Below are 14,202 nucleotides of genomic sequence, written 5' to 3' on the forward strand. Positions count from 1 at the left end.
TTTTGTTTGGGGGGCAAGATTTCAGGCAGTACATGCAAGTTTCAAAGTTACAATATCACTGAGGATGACCTTGGCCTTGGGGCCCACACTTCCCAACGCTAGAATTACAACCATGCACCGCCATGCCAGGTTTGTGTGAGACCAGGATAAAACTGAAGGAAGAGATGCTAGTTCTAGGAAAGTACTTTCCAGTAAGCTACATTCTCAGTCCACACTTAGAGTTTTTATTTACCAAAACAAACAAACACCCTAAAATTTTTTTTACTCAAATAGAAATATGAAGGGAAAATATGTTATTTTAACTAAATTCAGTGCTATTATTTTCTTTTTGTGTGTGTGAAGCAAGTGGTTTTATTTTATATTGCTCATCTCTTAACATTAAGGTACTGTTTTTAATCAAAATAAGGGTTGGACAGATGATTCAGAGGTTAAGAGCACTGACTGTTCTTTAAGAGGTCCTAAGTTCAATTCCCCAGTAACCACGTGGTAGTTCACAACCATCTGTAATGGGATCCAATACCTTCTTCCGGTGTGTCTGAAGACAGCAGCAGTGTACTCATACAAATAAAGAAAATGAATAAATCTTTAAAAAAAAAAAAGAAAAAAATTCCGAAATAAAACAATCAAACAAAAAGCCCATAAAAGAAGGAAAGAAAGAGAGTCCATTTTGTGTTAGCCAACTACTCCTGGACTCTAGTCGATAGATCCAGTGAGACTCAATTGGAGAAAACTGATTTTCTCTTTTCCAGCAGGTTATCAATCACAAATAGTTTCTTGGTTAGGGGAGGGACTTTGTGTTCACTCCCTTTCTCAGTGCTGAGATGAATTTTATTATTTTCAAACAGAAGAATTATAAGAATGTCTTGTTTTCTGTTTGTTTTTTAAATACCTAGCAGTTGTACCAAAATCGGTGTTCTTTCCCAAAACAGAACATTATTTCAATCCATTATCAATAAATATTTTAAAATTACCAAAGTTTCTGGCTTATCTACATTCATGCCATCCTCTTTCAAAATAAGCTTTTATTAACTCAGTTGTTACCATTTCATTAGTATTATACTTTTATATCTAAAAATAACTGCAATTTTCTTATGGCAAAATTCAAATATTAAGTGATTTTTCTCTCTACAAATACCAGCTAAGGTTTAGGATGACCATAATATAATAAGCAAACTAAAAGTTTACTCTTAAAAAACATAAATAAAATATCATGTAATTCCTCCCCAAAACCATTCTGAATATCATAACAAAGATATTCCCAAAAAGCGAAGGAAGCATTAGTATTTATACAATTACCTATAAAAATATATCTAATGCAAAAAACCTCAACAATTTCTTTCCCCATAAAGAAGAGGCCAGAAAAGGTAGAAAGATCTCTGAAGCTAGAATTCTACATGGTTGTGACAAATGTGAGCGCTGGAAATTGAACTTTGGTATTCCTAAGCACTGAAGGGAAGTCTTCTTCTCACAGATGGGAAAGTTAGAATACATTTATAAATAGTGCCGTGCAATGTAACAGTCCATCAAATATCAAGTCACAGAATAGATTATTCTAGTAAGAAAGCAGCACTGCCCTTATATTTCTTTAGTTTAAATAAAAAAAAAAACTACTAGAGTTCTATGATATTTGCTCTTTCTATATTAACTGGGGGTTAGGAATATGAAACTCATTTACAAAAGCATTAGTAAGTTCCACTTGAAGAGACTATTTCCAGTCTCGTGGTGCTAGTGCAGGTCTTTGATCCCACACTCAGAAGGCAGAGGCAGGCAGAGAGATTCCTTTGAGTTCCTGGCCAATAAAGTCTACAGAGCCAGTTCCAGACAGCCAGAGCTACATGGTCTCACAGAACCCCTCCCCCTACTTACATGTATTCATTTAATATACATAAGCAAGTGTTCTAAATTTATTATTCTAATGTACAAGATGAAAATTTGTTATTAGTTTCAAATGTTACCAAAATATTAGGGCATAAGACATACCCAATTAATCAGGGTAAAAATATTACCTGCTTTCAACTGTTGCTTAGAAATATAAGGCTGATGACACAAATCTGTGTTCAGAGTTAAATTTAATATCTCTGTATCCAGCTCTTCTTTACTGAGTGATTTTACACCACTTATTAGGCCTTTACTTCTTAAATTTCTATCATCCCTAAAGATGGGGTTAGGAGAAAATACAAACATTTTAGAAGATCAACTATATGTCAATACAAACACACAGGCCAAGATTGATGACTAATTATCAATAGAAACATTAAAATGGTTAAAAAGTCTAGAAATGAACTTGATAAAAACGTTTTTATGGGATTGGAGAAGTCACTCTCCAGGTTAAGAGTGCTTCCTGCTCATCTCGAATACATGGGCACGGGAGAAAATTTCCAGAACAAAACAGCAATGGCTTATGCTCTAAGATTAAGAATCGACAAATGCGATCTCATAAAACTGCAAGGCAAAGGACACTGTTGTTAGGACAAAACGACAACCAACAGATTGGGAAAAGATCTTTACCAATCCTACAACAGATAGAGAACTCAAGAAGTTAGACTGCAGGGAGACAAATAACCCTATTAAAAAATGGGGTTCAGAGCTAAACAAAGAATTCACAGCTGAGGAATGCCGAATGGCTGAGAAACACCTAAATGTTCAACAGCTTTAGTCATCAGGGAAATGCAAATCAAAACAACCCTGAGATTTCACCTCACACCAGTGAGAATGGCTAAGATCAAAAACTCAGGTGACAGCAAATGCTGGCGAGGATGTGAAGAAAGAGGAACACTCCTCCATTGTTAGTGGGTTTGGAGACTGGTACAACCATTCTGGAAATCAGTCTGGAGGTTCCTCAGAAAATTGGACATTGAACTACCTGAGGACCCAGCTATACTTCTCTTGGGCATATACCCAAAAGGTGCCCCAACATATAACAAAGACACATGCTCAACTATGTTCATAGCAGCCTTATTTATAATAGACAGAAGCTAGAAAGAACCCAGATGCCCTTCAACAGATATCTACACAATGGAATATCACTCAGCTATCAAAAACAATGACTTTATGAAATTCATAGGCAAATGGATGGAACTGGAAAATATCATCCTGAGTGAGGTAACCCAATCACAGAAAAATACACATGGTATGCACTCATTGATAAGTGGATATGAGCCCAAATGCTCGAATTACCCTAGATGCACAGAACACATGAAACTCAAGAAGGATGACCAAAATTTGGATGCTTCACTCCTTCTTTAAAAGGGGAACAAGAATACCCTTGGGAGGGGATAGGGACGCAAAGTTTAGAACAGAGACTGAAGGAACACCCATTCAGAGCCTGCCCCACATGTGGCCCATACATATACAGCCACCAAACTAGATAAGATGGATGAAGCAAAGAAATGCAGGCTGACAGGAACTGGATGTAGATCTCTCCTGAGAGGCACAGCCAGAATACAGCAAATACATAGGCGAATGACGGCAGCAAACCACTGAACTGAGAACGGGACCCTCGTTGAAGGAATCAGAAAAAGGACTGAAAAAGCTTGAAGGGGCTCGAGACCCCATATGAACAACAATGCCAACCAACCAGAGCTTCCAGGGACTAAGCCACTACCCAAAGACTATACATGGACTGACCCTGGGCTCCAACTGCATAGGTAGCAATGAATATTCTAGTAAGAGCACCAGTGGAAGGGGAAGCCCTTCCCCCAGTGAATGTGGTTTGTTGGGGCGGAAATGGGGGGAGGGGGGGGAGGGGAACACCCATAAAGAAGGGGAGGGGGAGGAGTTAGGGGGATGTTGGCCTGGAAACAGGGAAGGGGAATAACAATGGAAATGTAAATAAGAAATACTCAAGTTAATAAAGATTAAAAAAAAAAAAAAGAGTGCTTCCTGCTGCTCACAGTACCAGATGCTCCCGCCTCGGAGGGCACCTGCACTCATGTGCACACACCCAACATAGACATATGCACATATCCATAATTAAAAATTACAAAAGTAGAACTTTTTTATTTATTTGAAACTTCTATAAACTTCTCTTTAAGCACTGATGTAGTCCACAATTTTTATATGATGCCTTTTATTTTCCTTCAGTATTTGCATATGTTTGCTCACGCGTGCATGCATCCTGTGCACAGGTACCCACAAGGCCAGAAGAGGCTGTCAGACTCCCTGGAGCTGAAGTTGTAGGTAGGTGTACGCTGCCAGTGTCAGGCTGGAAAGCAAACTCAGATCACTGGGAGAGCAGTGCACTTAGCGGCTGACATCTCTGCAGCTCCTAGACTTCATCTTAAGAAACAAGGGGGGTGGGGTAAGGTAAGCAAAGAAAGCCATAACAGTACTTTCTGGGATGATGGAATGTTTTATATATGAAGAGAAATATGAACTATATACCACTGTTAATTTGATAATGCTGAGTTATTAAATATTTGTGCATTGCAATGTAAGTACATTTTTCCTCAAAACAAAAGTCTATGTAAAAATAATCAAGCTAGATAGGGAGTGAATAAAGATTTCAAGGACAGAAAGAGCAGATTCCTACTAACTGCTATAGCTATATTAGGATTTAATTCCTCATTCCCTTCTGGAAAAAGGAATGGAGTCTAGGGCCTCGCGGGCGCTTGTAAGTGCTCTGCTACTCAACTACATTCCAAGCCTCAGGAATTTATCCTTCTTCACTCCCAACACTGTTGGGACTTCCCATAATGTAAATCTTTTTTTAAAAATGAGGACGCACCATTTTAATTTAGAAGAATATGGGCAGCAGGTGTGGAAGTAGAAAGTATGATAGTATCAAAAGTAGAAAAAAAGCATATTTAAATGTGGGGATGTGGCAGGGATTTAACAGAGACCCAAGAGAACAAGATTACTGAAGTATGTAAGAACATAATGTCGACAAGGCTCTGCACAGGGCTCTGGAAACGGATAAAATGTACTTTTCATTCACTTAAAGAACAGGTTAAGAGAAACCAAGAGCTCTTTTTTTCTAATGATGCCTGATTTCAATCAAATCAACCTGGAGCTTTGAAGAATCACATGAACTAGAGATAATAACTGAGGCTGTTAGCTGCTTTAAGATAATAAATCTAAGTAAAACACTTAAAAGAATCCACACTACTGCATTCTGATTCCAGATCCCCTCCCTCCTTTCACCAGGGGTCTGCCTTCTCACTTACTTTCTCCTTTAAATAAAACTTGTTTTCCAAACCTTCAAAGAAAAGAATGCATAATACACTATGATGCAGAAGTTTTTCCTATTAGTACCATCAACATCTGGTAACTGTAACAACATCATTATCCAGACGACCAAATAGACGTATCCTCACAGTAGGATACGGATAGATGACTTATACATTATACATTATCTTCACGTCAAGAAAAGTCACGTTGAGTGTGGCAGCACACGCCTATATTCCACCACTCAGGGCACAGGACTACTCAGCGGGCTCTTTGTGAGTTTGATGCCAGCCTGCTCCACATTTCTTGCCAGGAGATTGTGGCACAGGCCTTTAATCCCAACACTCGGGAGGCAGAGGCTGGCCAGTCTGGTCTATAAAACCAGTCCCAGAACGCTAGGACTACACAGAGAAACCCAGTTTCTGTGAAACAAAAAACAAAAACAAACAAAAAAAATCTAGACCAACCAGGAATACATGACTACAAGAAACCCTGTTTCAATTAAACAAAAATATGACCATGTGCTAGGCACCACCCTAATCCATTACATTCGCTACCTGACAAACTGTATGCAGCACAATTCTACTGTTGATTAAACACAGGAAAGCTACGTTAGGAAAGCTGCAGATTCATATAACCGACAACTGAAAGGCCTAAGATTCTAGTCCAAAGTTACTGCAAAAAAGGTACCCATGATATAATAAAACATAAGCTACCCTCCATTTGTATATGAATCAACTTCTTACCTCATACAACTAAAAAACTCTTTAAGACTTTGACACCAATTTTACCCTTCCTCTCTCAAAAGTATTCTGAATAGCATATAAATTAAACTAAAATAAAATTTCACCTATTCCTCTGGAATCACATATCATAAAAAAATAGCTGAGTATGATTAGTAGTAGATTTACAAAATAATTATTTGATCACTGAGTTGGTAAATATAATTTCTAAAAATTCTTTGCCATAAGGTATTATTTTCAAAAAGCAAAATGACCATGAAACTCACGTGCACAGAATAACAAGAGAACACGGGAATAATTCCTGGTACTGAAGACAGCACTTTAATACTCGATCATCATTGTTCTCATCACTCAATCCATCTGCAAATGTAGCAAAGCAACTATTAGTAAGTCCACTAGAAATCTAGATAGAACTCATGCTTGCAATTCCTGTTTTCAAGAGACTGAGACAGGAAGATTGCTACAAAATCAAGGCTAACCTGGACTAGAGTGAGACCCAGGCAATGAGGAAAAAAGCTGGGGTTGCGACAGGGTAGGCTGGGACAATAGCTCAGTCAGTAAGTGCCTGTTTCAAGAAGACACCAAACATCAACCTCTGGCTTTCTCAGTCACAGAGGGGTGGGTGCATGTGTGCATGCGCATGTGTACATGCACATCATAAAAATACACCCACATAAATATAGAAAATAAATCTGATGTCACCTGGTTACTGTAGGCATATTTACAAATTAAAAATATCTATGTTTTGAGGCAATGCAGCTAGCTACCCTGGTGATAGATACATGCATGTCACTATAGATTTCTCCAAACCCATATAACGTAAACTAGTTAAAGATGACACATCAAGGTGGGCTCACTGATTTTAATGCCCTTTTTCCTTCTTGTTTTTCTGAGACAGCGTCTCTCTGTAGACTTAGCTATCCTGGAACTTACTATGTGGAGCAAGTTGGCCTCAAACACACAGAGATCTGCCTGCCTCTGCCTCTTAATTGTTAGGATTAAAGGCATGTGCCACCATATCTGCCTATAATATATTTCTTTTTCTGGTGGAGATATTGATTATAAGAGAATTATTATGTATTGGAATAGAAAGGGTAAGAAAAATTTCCATAACTTCTGCTCAATTTTGTTTTAAAACTAAAACTTGTCTTAGCATTTATTTTTTTAAATGTATCTGAAAGGCAGAAAACTCACTAAATAAAATGAAGATGCAAAACAATGTCTAAATAACTCTGACAGAAATGTGATCTGAGTGCTAAAAATCTGACTAGAAAGCAAAAGCTATGAATTCTAGTTTCAACTCACCACTCAAATATTATGAATATATAATTGCATTCTGCTTGAGATGTTCTCAGTTTACAAGGTGTATAACTAAATTTCTTGTGCCTTCTTTTTCTTAATTTCTAAAACACTGCAATTAGAGAAGTGCAAGGGGAACAAAAAGACAAACATGGCCCCTTTGCAGAAAACACACAAAAGGCAGAAAAGGAGGGAAGGGTCTGAGGAGAGAAGATAGGAGAGGGACAAGAGAAGAAAAAAGGTTAAAAGGGAGAAGAGGGAGAGGAAGCAATCGAATGGAAATGTAAATTACAAAGAGAGAGAGATGGGGATCCAAGAATTCTATAGCATAGCCAAATATGACCAAAACTGTATCATCACCCTGAGAAACACTAGTATATGCAGCCTGAGAAAGTATAGGAAACACAATAAAACAGAACCAAGGATTCCCAAAACCACCCATAAAATAAATTACAACATTCTTTTCATTCCACAATCTAGACCCACACACTTAATTTTTAAATCCCTTTCTTCTAAAAATAAGTAAGCACACAAACGAATCTTTATCAAGGCATGCCCACCACGCACAATACTCACAAAGTTTTTGGGAGGCCAGCTGTAATGACTGACCCCACAGCTTTCTATCTTGGCTTTTGAGGCTGTCGTTGATAAAATGAATTGCAGGTACAGCTTTATGCTGGACATGTTTTAGTAATTTTCCTGCCTTCATACGATCGAGCTCTTGCATAACCACCCAAGGAATTATTAACACAAGTGTGTCAAATCCTAAAAAGTAGAAAGATTTTTTTTTTTTTTTTTTTAGAATCTAACATGTATTGAGCTACTAAACAAATTTCTGTAGAAGTCAAAGTTTGAAAGTACAGTCACCAGGCCACGGAGATGCCTTGGTGGACAAGTGCATTTGCTGCCAAGCCTGATGACTCACACGGTGGTAGGAGAAAGAGACTCTGTAAGTTGTCTATGAGTTGTTTTCTAACTAACACACACATCCTGTGGCATGTACATATTTACACACACACACACACACACACACACCACAAATAACACAAATAAATTATATAACTAAAATATGGAATTTAAAGAGGATCTAGGATTGGACAGATGCTCAGCAGATAAAAGAACTGGCTGCTCTTCCAAAGGTCATGAGTTCAAACCCCAGCAACCACATGGTGGCTCACAACTATCTAAAATGGGATCTGATGGCTTCTTCTGGTGTATCTGAAGACAGCTACAGTGTATTTATATAAAATAAATAAATAAATAAATAAATAAATAAATAAATAAATAAATCTTTTTATAAAAAGGATCTAAAAGCCAAAAGAATGCTAAGAATCTAAACATTAAAAATTATCAGATAACAAAAAGAATGAATTTGGCAGACATGGCTCTTATAATCAAAATTTACAATGCAAACTATTTCACAATAAACAATTATAAAATACAGTAAGTGCCAACTAAAAGTGTGTTCTAGATTTCAACATTCCATTATTAAAGGTATCTTCTTAAAAACTTCAGATGCTAGAGTATGACTGTGAGAAATCCAACTGTGTTAATATAAAGTTATCAACTCAAAAAAGAAAATCAGAATCTGTGAACAGTTTATAAATACCTGGTATTTCTGTCGTCTTCAAAATTCTAACAAATTTGAGATGATTCATCAGAATATTTGTGTCAATAACAATTAGAAGCTTTTTGTCTGAGGCAGTATTTGCTAGAGAAGAGAAGAGTTAGTATTTCACCACACCTGATAGTAATAAATTATGACTACATTTGGTATCACAGAAGTACAGATAATTCTTTTAAATTTACAACCTGTCTTGTAAGCTTACTGTTTTATAAGAGAATCAACAATAGGATTCTCAAGCTGCTGCCTAACTGGCCCATCACTTGCTGCCATGTAAATTCCAGTCAAGGGTTCCCTGAGGAAACCCACAGCTTTGTTTAAGCTGGGGAGACTGGGCAGGGGAGAAGGACTTGTCTAGGTCAGAGAGAGTAAGGCCTGGTGAGGCAGAAATGCAGGAACAAACAACAGCAAAGCCTATAGACCTACCCATAGGAAGAAGTCCTTTAAACAGGACTACAAAATTCATGTTACTTTAATTCTTAAGGAAAAAAAAGTTATCATACATTCCCACACCAGTAAACTATCATAAATTATCTGGGGATATATTTTAATCACAAATTGACCTGTTCAGCAGTAATATGGTTCTAAACCCTGCCCTGCATCCCTGGTAGTTATGCACTCAAAAAGTATAAATTAATTTTATTATATCTTCAATAACATATCACTGAAAAACTAAATATGTATAAAGGAAAGAAAATATATAAAAATAGGAGCATTATTTCATAGGACCCATGTGTAGATCTAGTTATTTCCTACCAAATTATATAGGAAAATGCTTGGAAATTTGTAAAATATGAGTATTTTAAATATGGACAAAAGATAGAACTATAATTTTTACAGAGAAATCAACGTAGAATATTAATCTTTCTTATTTATCTATTTATTTACTTGTCTATCTATCTATCTATCTATTTATTTATTTATTTATTTATTTATTTATTTATTTTTACTTATTTTGAGACAAGGACTATATAAGACCACATAGAACAGGCTGTCCTGGAACTCTATGTCGTCGTCCAACATGGTCTTAGACTGTTAATCCTCCTGACTCAACCTGCCAAGTACTGGGACAAAAGTTATACACTACCATGCCCAATGCTTTGATTGCTATCACCGGTTCCCAGTAGTTAAAATAACCAAAACTTAATGATATCAACAAGGAAACCATGAAAACAATAACTTTAAGCAAACTGTCTATCTGGTCAGTGCTTTAGAGATTAAAAGAACTAAAAGTTATAAAAGCCAGTGCATAACTTCATTACTTCTTGGGAAAGAGAAAGTGTCTGATGGTCTAACAAGATAAGAGACACACCATTCAAAAAAAAAAAAAAAGAGACACACCATTCTGACTTAAATAAGCACATTTTAACATTTTCATCTGTACACTATAAACTCTGAATACTGACACATCAATTCTTAGAAGGCAGAGATCATAAAAATTAACATACAGAGTATATTAGCAGAAGAATGCACATCATCCTCCACCAAGTCAATTTCCATACTCATTAGCTCCCCAGATGGTGGACCCGCAGGTAAGTCCACACTCTTCCCCACGCGTGCAGCATGAAGCTCTTCTACTATCTGCATCTAAATTGTAAAAGACTCCAGTGAAGTATCTGAGTTACTTACTGCAGATATTTAATAAGAAAAGAAGCAATACAACACAATAACACCTTACAGAAATACAGACAACACAGTAAAATATGGACTAGTTCCTTTCTGGAGTCTCAGGAAAGCAAACTGTTTTACTCCTTAACAACTTAATTTACCCATCTATAAAGAATATTAAATTTTACCTATTTTCTTTAGGAATTTTTGTTATGTTTTCCTGACACAAGGTTTCTCTATGTAGCCCTGGCTCTCCTGGAACTTACTCTGTACACCAGGCTGGCCTTGAACTCAGAGATCCACCTGCCTCTGCCTACTGAGTGCTGGAATTAAAGGATTTTATTTATTTATTTATTAAGATTTATTTATTTAATATATGTGAGTACACTGCAGCTGTCTTCAGACACACCAGAAGAGGACATCAGATCCCATTACAGATAGTTGTGAGCCATCATGTGGTTGCCGGGAACTGAACTCAGGACCTCTGGAAGAGCAGTCAGTCAGTGCTCTTAACCACTGAGCCATCTCTCCAGTCCTGGATTTTATATTATTAAACTAAGTCATATGAAGTTCCTTATATAAAACCTACTATCCAGACCTCTAAATAAGTTCATTCTTGTTTCTCTTCTCACCTCGAAGTACTTGAGTCAGCTTTCTCTTACTGAGTGTGAGCTGGGGCTATAGATGAACCACAGAAAGCTTACCCTGCATGTGTGAACCGCTCTACTCAATCCCTAGCTCCACTAAAAGAACAAAAATGTCTCATCCATTGCCCCTGAGATTTTTAATATTGTTTATCAACCATCAAAAACTAAACACTAAATCTCTTATTATTTATTGATCATATTTCACTTTAAAAGTTTAATTTGTACCAGGGAACAAAAGAGTGCTTGTTCACAAGTACCTTTACCCACAAGCCATCTCCTTGGCTCTGAACTATAAATCTTAAGATCCCTTTCATTTTAGAAGTATCTCTTATGATATCTTGATATAAAAAACTTAAAGTATAGTCTGGGAATGGTGGTACACACCTATAATTCCAGCACTCAGAAGGCTGAGGCTACAAGATTATGAATTCAAGGCCAGTCTTCTTCATACAACAAAAAGAAAACCAGCCTGAGTTACAAACTGATAAACTGTCTCAGATTTTAAATTAAAGAGGAGGAGGAGGAAGAAGAGGGAGAAGCGGAGGAGAAAGAAGAGGGGGAGGAGGAAGAGGAGGAAGAGGAAGAAGAAGGAGAGGAGAGGAGAAGGAGGGCTGGGGAGATGGCACAGGGTTAAGAGCACTGACTGCTCTTCCAGAGGTCCTGAGTTCAAATCCCAGCAACTACATGGTGGCTCACAACTATCTGTAATGGGATCTGATGCCCTCTTCTGGTGTGTCTGAAGACAGCTACAGTGTACTTATATATATAATAAATAATTTTTTTTAAAAAAGAAACAAGAAGATATTCTCTTTAAATCAGACATAAACAGTCTCCCATCAAGGGGCATTGACTCTTAAGACAGAAAAATATAAATAACTATTATAAATAAAGATTCTCAAGAAAATAGAAAATGCTAGTGAATTTTAATTACTAAGACAACATAAAATATACAGAATAATTTTATGAAGCTAAATCAGGAAGAGTCTAGGTAGGAAATGAAGCACTAGGAGAATAAATACCGTGAACTTTGATCTTCACTCAGTAACATGAGTAGAAAAATAAAGACATGTAGGTGCTGCATTGCATTTTGGCAACTCTAGGTATATACACTCAAAAGCGTAACATTAAACCAAAATAAAAGCAAGAGGTAAGTAAACGTAAAGACTTCTCCCAGTATATATTTTTCCAATGCTAGGATCAAACCCAGAACCTTATATTGCTAAACAAGCACTTTACTGTGTACATCCCTAGCCCCAGCAAATGCCTTTGATGACCTAATTAACTCTTACAAACTGAACTTCCTGATAAACCACAGGATGGATAGGATTTTTATGGAGTTTAAATAGACATTATGTTCATACTGCTAAGGTTTTTACAGACATTTTACTAAAAGTAGGAACTACTTAGCAAGGCACCCTGGCATATACCTGGCATATTCCAGCATTCAGGAGGCGAGGCCAAGACAGGAGAAGGATCACAAGTCTGAAATCAGCCTGGGCTACATAATGAGACCCTGCTCCACATCACACCCCCCCAAAAGAAAGAAAGACCGAACTTTGAATTTCTTTAAAATAATCAAAGTAAATCGGTAACCTCTTCATCTGTATCTTGGATAGTCTCAGATGACACTGAAGAACATGGTGTTTCAAAACTCTGAAATGAAAAAGGGTTTTGAGTCAGGCCTTGTATAATGTATAACAGCCTCTCTGAACTCAAGTTGTCAGCTATCAGAACTGGTTATTTCTCCTCATCTCCCCACCTCTTTGTGTGTGTGTGTGTGTGTGTGTGTGTGTGTGTGTGTGTGTGTGTGTGTGTGTGTGTGTGTGGGTGTGGGTGGGTGTGTGTGTGTGTGTGTGGGAGGACAACTTGGGGAAAGTCAGCTTTCTTTTCAACTACGTGGGTTCCAGGGATCAAAACCAGGTCATCAGATTTGGTGCCAAGTGCCTCCATCCACTGAGCCATGTTGTCAGCCCCCACCACACCAACAAACAAAAATGTCTCTAGACATTAATAAACACCCTGAGGGATAAAACTGCCGCCATATGAAAAATCACCTCTAGGAGAGAAAAGCCCTGTGCTACCAAGTCATAAAATATGAGTCACACTCTTTAGGACTTTTATGGTCATTAAAATACTCATCTTTCATTAACAGAGTTATATGCTACCCTAAGGAATATCCATCATAAAAATAAACAAAGAAGCTTTAAGTGGCAGAAAAAGTTATTCAGAAATCACTTAATTGCTTCACAGACCTAAAGTTCACTGAGCTATTTCTTAAAGTGACCTAACCTCACAACTGGAGAAATCTAAGGACTGTATTACAGCTAGAGAGAAAAGGCAAAAAACCAGAGTTGTATTATACACAATGAGAGCGCTAGAGGGAAGCTTTGTTTTGTCTTCTAAAAGAGGGTGAAATATCTTTTCACAAACTCCAACTCTGTGCCAGCACTTTAATATAATATTTATAATTCCTTCTCTCTTACTTTAAAATTTATTAAAATTTCTTAAGGTTTTTCGAAGAAATGTCAAGGAAACCAGAACAATGAGAACAGCTCGTTAACTAGACTTTCTAAGTTCCTGTGATCTTGTTTAGACTGGCCCTTCCTGGTGCTCCCTAACCCCCGAATTACCTCCAGAGAGGTCAATGAGTCTATCACATAACAATGCAGGAAATTATGCTAACTGTCTGAAATTTCCTAAGCCTATTACAAATGTGAACGGTGGGCATTTTACTTATGCTGCACCTCACCAAGCTTTATTAAATACACTGAATGAGGTCAACAGTTTTATCTGGAGTCAAACTGACTCTAATGAGAAAACATGACTATCTTGCTTCCCTGATTACCTCAGTGCCTCTCTTCTAACTACGAAATGCAAAACAAAATGCTAGACTTTACGGTGGGACGGTCTTAGTTATTGTTCCATTGCTATGAAGCAACACCATGACAAGTCAACTCTTATAAAAGAAGCATGTAACTGGGGGCTTGCTTACAGAGTCCTAGGGTAATTCACAATCATCATGGCAGGAAGCAGACAGGCACAGCACTGGAGCAGCAGCTGAGAGCTACATTCTATCCACAGGCAGCAGGCACACATTGGGCCTGCTTGGCCTTTA

General features: G+C 37.4%; 1 protein-coding gene across 2 annotated transcripts in view; it reads right to left on the reverse strand.

Annotated features, from left to right (window-relative positions):
* Window positions 1-14,202, reverse strand: part of Swt1 (SWT1 RNA endoribonuclease homolog) — a 58,896-nt gene that overhangs the window by 28,953 nt on the left and 15,741 nt on the right. For both annotated transcript variants that reach the window (XM_032914811.1, XM_032914812.1), the window contains exons 7-12: window positions 12,681-12,740; window positions 10,281-10,419; window positions 8,818-8,919; window positions 7,785-7,973; window positions 6,176-6,269; window positions 2,007-2,152 (exon numbers count right to left, since the gene is read on the reverse strand). In XM_032914811.1, coding sequence (XP_032770702.1) covers window positions 2,007-2,152; window positions 6,176-6,269; window positions 7,785-7,973; window positions 8,818-8,919; window positions 10,281-10,419; window positions 12,681-12,740 — 730 coding nt within the window. The remainder of the gene's footprint in view (window positions 1-2,006; window positions 2,153-6,175; window positions 6,270-7,784; window positions 7,974-8,817; window positions 8,920-10,280; window positions 10,420-12,680; window positions 12,741-14,202) is intronic.

The sequence above is a fragment of the Rattus rattus genome, chromosome 10 (assembly GCF_011064425.1).
Source record: "Rattus rattus isolate New Zealand chromosome 10, Rrattus_CSIRO_v1, whole genome shotgun sequence".
NCBI classification, from domain to species: domain Eukaryota; kingdom Metazoa; phylum Chordata; class Mammalia; order Rodentia; family Muridae; genus Rattus; species Rattus rattus.